General features: G+C 39.5%; 1 protein-coding gene across 1 annotated transcript; it reads right to left on the bottom strand.

Annotated features, from left to right (window-relative positions):
- Positions 1–255: 255 nt before the first annotated feature.
- Positions 256–8,876, bottom strand: foxc1a (forkhead box C1a). The gene has a single exon (XM_084411835.1). It carries the CDS (start codon positions 8,637–8,639, stop codon positions 7,173–7,175), a length of 1,467 nt encoding a protein of 488 aa, XP_084267961.1. The 5' UTR covers positions 8,640–8,876; the 3' UTR covers positions 256–7,172.
- Positions 8,877–9,232: the final 356 nt, after the last annotated feature.

Here is a 9,232-nt window from a genome sequence, read left to right as displayed (position 1 = left end):
GATGTAACAATAGGCACTAATAAAACAAAAAACAATATGAGCATAACCATGCTGTATGCATATGTCCTATTGGTGACCTATAACCAGCCTTAGCATACAAGAGGATAAAGCTATATAATAATATATATTTTAAAATAAAATATTAAAATAATCAAATAAAGTTGTATTATTATTATTATTACATACATTGCATAATTGAGTAATAGCCTACCTTTGCCTAACCAACCACGATTTATTATATAAAGCTACGATCCCTATGCGTTCAGAATTTTATTAATTTATTTACTTTGTTGATTGTGCTGATTTTGTTGTGCACCGGTTATTTTAAATATTTCATTTTTTATGTTATAAAAACACACTTTAATAGGACACGATATTGAGACAACTAAACGGCATAAATAATACGGATATAAATTGTTTTTTGACTGGAGAACAATACTGAAAAGAAACATCAGAGGACACTGTGTATATTATTCATATAAACCTTGAAACGTTTTAAAGTATCACTTAAAAGGTACAAATGTTTGTCGTTGGCTGCAGATATAAAATTGTCTACTGTAGGCCTAATCATGATTATGTGTGATAGGCCTATAGTGACATTAATTGTACATGCATACATAGACCTATAGCAAAACAAAACCCTAAACTGTGAATAACGACGGAGTTCCTTCTTTATGTTGTCTCAATTTTATGTCAAATGATGTTGAACGAAAAAAAAAATCTGTTAAGTCATTCCACCTTCATTGATTTGATTTAATGTATGTGTTTGTGATCAATCAAGTAACCAGGAACGCGGGTATTATTTAGTAAAGATCTTAAATCCGACAAGCCTAAACCTTTTAAAAACTACCGACATTTTGTGTTAAATTAAATTTCGTTCATTTCGATATCAACATTCAAGCACTCATTTCTACAGTTAAAACTTGCACGAAAGAGACAGTGACTTTTTGACCCAAGAGAGAGAGAAAAAAAGCACAGGTTCACATGCAGGTTTCATTCATTAAGACCTCTCACAAATGATCATGTTTTTCCCTCTCTGGTTGAGGTAATTAAAATACGAAAGGGCAGCCAAGACGTCAGGGGGAAAATCTGATCGTAAATTTAAATTGGAGACAAAATCTTCTATGTCACAGGAGCAGAATCGAGATATTGAGGTAAAAGCGTCTATAATTAGCCCGGCTGTAGCCCGTGGGTCGGTGAGGAGGGCTGAGGGTCCCGACTCAAGGAGAGCCTGTGTTAAACTGCGCGCTTTCCTGCCAGGGTACCTGGGTTATCCAAAGGTCGGTGGGCTCGGCCATTTCCCTGAAGTCGAAAATCACACTGGTCCCTTTATTCGAGCAGAACGGCCAGGAGCCAGCTATGGGCGGTGTGGGATGTATGTGAGAGTTTCAGACTGGATGGAGAAGATGGCAATAATAAACGGTGACTTGGGCTACTTTCTTACGTTAGGCTAAAACGATTGTTGAGGCATTCAAAAGTTTTGTTTCCGAATTCTGTGAACCGTACACATTAGGATTAGGATTTGGATTAGGATTAGCTAAAAAAAAAAAAAAAAATGCAACACGATCTGAAAGCAATTCGTAACTATTTTACGTTTTGGCGAATTGGTGGGTAATTCGTGTGAATGCGAACAATCTAATTCGTTTTCATAGGATCTGTTTACACACGCGAGCTATTCGTCTAAAATAAGCGATGTAGTAAAAATGTAGATTTATATCATTATTCAACACGACATGAGTAAAAATCTGTTGATTCTGTAACTTAAACTGAGATACGTTAAACCAAAGTACCAAAAACTATTCTGCAGTGCTTCATCCGTGGGGAAGCCATTTATTCGTCTTAAATAGAAAAATCGCGGGTTTCGAAGTACGCTAAAAAGGAGGCAACGGGGTGGGATATTTTTTCAGGACAAGTCTTTGAGCCTTTAACTGGCAGTTGGACTGTCAGACAGAGCCTGAGTCTATGTGGACTCCTAATTGAAAACAGATGGCGCTTTGAGGTTGGGCTCTGTGAGTTTGAGACGCTGCTCTTTTCCATTCCGCCTCAGCACTCAGTCAAGCATATACAGGTGCACGGTGTGTTTCTCTCTCCTCAACTCTTCTGTCCTCACTCAACCGGCACATGGAAACGTCTATAGCGACTCGGGTTGATCCGCAATGTGGCTCTGGTTTAGCGCGTGACCCGAGCCATGCAAATTAATTGCATTTTAGAGGATGAGCGTTTCTGTGATTGAGCTGGTTATAGTGTCCTACTAGCTTGGTTAAATTAGACTAATAAGTACTGACCAATACAAATAATAACACTCTTAGCCATATCATGACATAAGTAATGTTATTTCTATTGTATTTGAAATTTTAAAAAAGTAGAAGAAGAACACGAGACATGAAAAGATAAATGTTTCATTAATTCAGTTGAAAATAAGCCGCTCTATTTTCAATACATCTGAAGGACAATATAGTACGATTATGTTTTTATTTTATTTATTTGCCATTTGTTAAAGAGTGTATTTTCTTAAATAAAAATAAAAAATAAAAAAGTAAAAAAACAAAAAAAAACACCTTTCGTTTTTATCCGCAACATGATTTCTTTATTAATACATTTCAACCGGGCCAATAATAAGAACTAAATCATCTTATCAGAAGATGCCTTGGTTGCTTTTAAAAACGAGTTAGAAAAAACACTACTAATATAAAACTATTCAAACTATTTGAATTGTATCTGTCTTGTTAGTGGATAAAAGTATTGACAACATTCTCCTTGTAGCAACAGGAATATAATTAGCTTTATTGAAATAGGACCGCGAAACCAGTTCAGGTGAAATTCATATCGCATCTTCTGTTGTTTTCATTTTCCCCATGCATTTTACACTGTTGATCAATTGAACGAAGCACAGTCTGCCATCTAGGCTACATATCTTCAGCAGCCCAGCAACTTATCACGATCTTGACACTGAAACAAACACAACGTAATATTCGTTCATTCTTGCAATAACGAACGTAGATGTAAAAATAAATATAGTTCAGCAAGTAAAGAGTTTAATGGATCGGTTCTAGAACGAGAGTTGACTTGAGTGCGTAATTCTTCATCTCCACAGAGTCACGCGCTTCTTGACTGATAAGTGATTACGAAATTAACTTAAATTAGTAACATTTGAAAAAAGGTATAAGAACTCTGTGCACACAGTCCAGGATTTGATATGTTATATTATTTCAACATAATAGCTTACCTAGGCCTGTTACTTCTAGAGATTTATTTTCTTAAGTAAAGTGTAGGCTATTCATGAATGAAATGAATTTGTTTTGTGTTCTTCAGTGAGTCACAGTTGTGGCATATAGCTACATTTGTAGAGATCATATCGAGTCACGCTTCATATCAGCAAAATCAATTGCATTTGCCTGTTGAGTGAAATCGTCATTTAAGATGTTCTTGCTCGTCGATAAACGTTTTGCTCTTTTGAAGAGAGAAACATCAAAGGAAAGCTGAACATAAACACTTTTTTTGTGTGTGTCTGATTCAGATCCTTGTAGAGTGTGTGGATATGCTTACAGGAATGTGGCGGAACCATTTTGATGTGGACAAAGGAATATTTAAAAATGACAGCTATACATTGCTATGCGTAATCAATAGCCTATCAAAATTGAGGTGCGACCTTAATATCTGGGCACAGGAAAGCATGCATGACCAACAAAAAACTAAAGAAAAGTGTTTGAAACACATCGAACCAAATGATGATCAGGGTTGTGTGGCATTTTATTACCAACATATTTAGAACTGTTTTAAAACTGAGAATCATTTCTAATAAATAAGTAAATAAATAAAAAATACATAATTTCAAATAGCCTATTCTTCTGAAAGATGTTTGGTTTACGCTTCAACAGCCGCTTGCATATCGCTAGGCTAATTATTGTTCGGCCATGCTTTATTAACATTTAAATAGCTTGTAATCTGCTTGAGACTGACCAAATGCATTTCAATTAGTAAGGCCTATTTGAAGATTAAAATTAGAAGGCGATTAAACCGAGTTGTCAAAGCAAAATAGGCCTCGTGCAAAAATCCGCGTGTAAATCTAGCCTAAAATCGAAAAGTTTGAATTCCAAGAGCTCGAATGAAAAGTGGAATTCCAAAATGAAGGCCTGCAAGCAGCAAAACAATGCTTCTCTTCACCTGGACTGTGATCCTCCAGATTTAAGAGTCTGATTGTGAGTCCACAGCACGATGATTTCGCTGTGCTCCTGAGGTATTGTTGATGGTTCTCCCTGTCCCTGTTGACCCCCGTCCCCTTCTGCCTTTTCCGTCTCATGAAAAATGAGTCCTGCGCACTGATTGAATTTTATTCCTTCCTGACCTGGCCCGTTCTGTGAGGGCGCCATCAATCTTGCGCTTAACACGACGTTTGTTTATTACTCGGGAAAGGCTCTAATGACTTTTATGAGCATGATTACAACTGTTTTTTTTTTTTTTTTTTTGTTTTTTTTTTGTGGGGAGAGAATGCGCAAGGAAAGGCCGAAATGCATTGTGATCAGACGCACACGAGCTGTACAAATAACTTCATTTGTCTCATGAATCATACATGAAAGTATTTTTATTTGTATTATTATTATTAAACAATCTATATTTTAGGTTGTTGTCATTGCCGTTGTTGTAGTTTCGCCGTTTTCTCTAAAATTGGCTACCCTTTTTTTTATATATATAGATGCGTAGGCTATATCTGAAGATGAGCATTACGAAAAAGCCACATTTTTAAAGAAAAACTCTAAACGAACGTGCTATGGGCGCATTTATAGCACATACCGAGTGAAAGAGGCAAACCCGAGACGCGTTGTTGACGCACGCTAGTTAATTGGCCGATTAATTAACCGCTGTAATCACTACCAACCGCTCATGCAATGAAAATATGTGAGGCCAACCAATGAGAACACGTGTGCGTTTGCCCTCGGGTCTTTGGGCCTATAACTGGGCTGCAGACTAAAATTACACAAGAAAATTTTAAAAACACAATATTGTCAGTGATAACAATAATATACTCTTAAAATAATGGAATGTTTCAACACATGTTTGGGACAGATATATATAAAAAAAAAAAAAAAAGTGGTACAAATACATTTTTACATTTTTAATTGCAATTTAAACAACGGTTGGGTTTGTTCATATCTGACCCAAAAATGTGTTGAAACAACCCAGCATTTTTTTTTTTTTTTTTTTTAGAGTAATAATAATAATACAAACAAACATCTAAAACATATTCACAAATAGCAGCAAGCTTTCATATATGAAGCATTATAAATGCGCTATTACATACACATTTTATTTATTTATTTACTTAGTTGTTTAGGAAAATCGAATCACTTAAAATCCCTCTAAATGCTCGCGTTATCACATCTCCTTAATAAAATGAAGAAACATAAAAAGGTACCATTCGCTATTACCATGCCAAATAGCACTTCTGAATTCATGTGAATAAAAAAAAAAATAATAAAAAAAAAATCACAACTATTAAACATACGGGCATTTTTAGAGACATTTCTTTCCCTTGACTGGTGGTTGTTCAAATAAAACTCGGAAGATTTGCCCTAATAAAATCTGCATCTTTTGTTTTTGTGAGTTGGAGGTTTGTTTTATTGTTAGGCCTTTTCTGAGGACGCGCCCATAAGGTATTATATTTATGAAACTAAACTGTCGTTGAATCCTCCAGTGGGGATTTGAGTATCTTTGGCATGTCTGGTATGATATTAACCAAGCTATGCGCAAGTAAACACGTGGACACTGAACACAAGCGGTGAATTACAATGACCGAAACAGTGTTACCAAAGGCCTCAGGTCAAGATGATGACAGACGCGTCTGGCATATGGAGTTGCGTAAAACAATAAGGACAAATTAGAGCAAAACACGTCGTCACCTCGCAGCAATTAAAATATAAACTGTTGTGCATTGCAACATTTGATTTTATTACTACCGCTGCTACTGCACTGTAAAACAGAAAATCTGCAGCTGTTAGGCTACTTTACGTACCTGATCAGAATGACTTTTGTTAATAGAAGTTGATCACGTCAAACTTTTTTTTTTTTTTTTATTAAGAAAATAGATACATTATATACAACTCAAACCACATTTTTTAGGTTATAACTGAATATTTTTACAGTTACTACTACTACTTATAGTAATAATAAGATGATACGCCTGAATTTCACTTGACTTTTTCAAAGGAGTTTTTTTTTTTTTTTTTTTTGAGAATTTAATTTAATCACGAGATATTTTATTTGATATTTTATATTCAATATATTTATTTAGTATATATATAAAAATAAATGTTGCTACATGTTATGGAAAACTGAAAACACTGAAAATGTTTGTAATTGTAATTGTAAGCATTTTGAAAAGCATATATCGGGACTGATGAATTAATATTTAGCATAATTCCCTTACATGCTGAAATAGGCTTCATTTGCATTATTGTGCTTGTGATTATTTTGATATTTAATGTGTGTGATCAAAGTATATTCATTTCAAAATGTACATTTAGAGGCATTTTAAGATTATGCGGTGGTTTGGATCAAACAACACTTAACTGTGCCACAGTGACGCCGAAAAAATTGAAACACGCTTATTTGGACCATTTATGTGTGTGATTGGCATTATTATTACTCTCTACTAGCACACAGTTCTGTTCAGGGCTTTAAGAAATCAGGCGAAGCCTAATTTTAACTCAAATAGCATGGCAATTTATTAAACAAACAATGCAGTTCCTTCAGAATACTTTTTCAACAAAAGGAGATAGTTTGAAAGAATATGGCGTAATACATGTTCCGTTCCTTGTTATAATGGAACATTTGGACAATTAATGCAGTTCAATTTAGAAACACTTTTTTCGGTGTTTGGTCCATAATATCCGGCTACACTTTAGAAATAAATTACTATATGCAATTTACACGTAATAACAAGTCCATAAACGTCTGACGCATTTCAACACAGCCCAGCATATAGCTCACAAAAACGAAGAAGACTTACGTGTTATTCGAAGTAACACTGTCCTTAACAAACCAACATCAAGTGTTTGTGTTCTGTTTCTTTTCAGTCCATCACGGGTAAATATCAGCGTCTCTCGGTTTTGACGAAAAAGAGGGGAAATCAAGAACAACGACAGAAAGAAGAAGCTCGAAAAACACTTGTTTGGTCAAAACTTGCTGCAGTCATACACGAAAGCCCCAGGCGTGCGGTATATGGGCTGACTCGGGGGAAACGACATTTGACAGCTGTTATTCCCGTTCACCGGTGAGTTATTCAGACCGATTCTCTGCGACTCAAACATCTCTCGAACCGAGTGAAAGTTCTGCTGCTGCGCCGGGTACGTGGCGCCTAGATGGCCAATGTCTCCGGCCTGGTTCAGGTACCATGAGGCGAGGCGCCCTTGGTGCGGATGATGGCCCTCCTGGGCCGAGCTGAGATTCCCGTGGCCTAAGGACGACGTGGTGGTCGTGATCGAGTAATCGGGCAGAGTTTCGTCCACGGTGGTGGTGGCCGCCAAGTGGCCCGAGCGATCTCCGCCCGCGTACAAGCTCATAGCCTGCATGTTGCAATGGTAGGTGGCGTTGGAGGTAGTGGAGATCGAGTTCTGGCTGCAGGGCGAGCTGTACACGGACGTCTGGTTGGGAGAGTAGTTCAGGGACAGCGTGGGGGTTATACCTGTTCGCGAGGAGGCCACGAGAGACGGGGTGAGCTCGCCGGAGCTGTGAGGCGAGCCGCGGAGGGAGGTCATGATGTTGTCCACGCTGAAGCCCTGCGCAGGGGCCTGGCCCTGGCCCTGGCCCTGGTGGTGGTGCTGCTGTTCCCCGGCGCTGTCCAGGCTGAGAGAGCGGGTGGACGGGATGCTGTGCGGGCTGCCGCTCGACATGCTGCTGCTGCTGTCGGGGCTCTCAATCTTGGGAACGGTGCTGAGCGTGGGCGAAACGGCCTGCGGAGGCGTGGAGGTGCCGTTCTCGGTTTTAATGTCCTGAATGCGCACGGGCACTGACTGTTCCTGGTCGCGGCCCTGTTGCGCTTGTTGCGGCTGTTGTTGCTGCTGCTGCTGCTGGCGGGATGGTGGTTCTTTAACATTTCGCTCGTCCTTATCCTTCACAGCGTCTTTCTTTTTAAAACGCCTTCGTCGCCTCAAAAAGCTGCCGTTCTCAAACATGTTATACGAGTCCGGGTCGAGGGTCCAGTAGCTGCCTTTGCCAGGTTTTTTGTCATCGCGCGGCACTTTGACAAAGCACTCGTTCAGGGACAGGTTGTGTCGGATACTGTTCTGCCAGCCCTGCTTGTTGTCCCTGTAAAAGGGAAAGCGCTCCATAATAAACTGATAAATACCGTTAAGGGTCACCTTCTTGTCCGGGGAGTTCTGGATGGCCATAGTGATGAGCGCAATGTAACTGTACGGTGGTTTGACCATATCCTTGGGCTGCGGCTGCGGCGTGTACGGTCCATAAGCCCTCGCCATGCTGGCGGGGTACTGGTCGTGGGCCGCGTGAGAGTACATACTCATGGGGGCTGGCATCCCGGTGTACCCCCCTCCGGCAGCGGCCCGGTAATAACTCTGGTCGCTGCTGATGTACGGCACAACTCCCAGCGAGTTGGGACTGGAGACGGAATAGCGCGCCTGCATGACTTCTCTCCAAACGGTGCTGGCGAAGAACAGACGTCAAGAAGTCTGAAGCAATCCACAAATCCCCTTGAAATGCGCCTCCTCTGAAACTGGGAAGGCAGTCCACCCGAGAGAGTCCTCCGTATTTACAAAAAGTGACTGTCGGACCGGGTGTTGATCAGACTCGCGTACTTGCCACCTCTTTCTGTCGGAGCGCGCATTGGAAAACTTCTGAACACTAAGCATCGGTCACTACATAATACTTTTGCGCACTTCAATTCTTTTCCCCCTTTTGCTGCCAGTAAGACTCCTCCCAACAACATCTAAGCTGTCCAATGGGAGGTCGGGCCGTGCAAAGCGAGCGGCCACACACAAGGTTGAAGAAAAACGAGAGGTGTTGGGACGTCCCAGCCCACCCTAGCCAAACACACACTTCTCCAGACCTTAAAGAACCGTATACTCTCTACAAACCAGCGCAGATACACATCAATTCGAAAATACTTTAATAAAGAGATTATAATACAACATTCGAAATGTGTGTTCATAAATAACACACATAATCGAATGCTATAAATAATAAAATAACGCTTCTTTTTTTCTTTCTTTTTTTTATC

The sequence above is a fragment of the Rutilus rutilus genome (assembly GCF_951802725.1).
Source record: "Rutilus rutilus genome assembly, chromosome: 6".
Lineage (NCBI taxonomy): Eukaryota > Metazoa > Chordata > Actinopteri > Cypriniformes > Leuciscidae > Rutilus > Rutilus rutilus.
The sequence above is the reverse complement of the archived record's forward strand: the minus strand, read 5'-3'. Positions and strand labels throughout refer to the sequence as shown.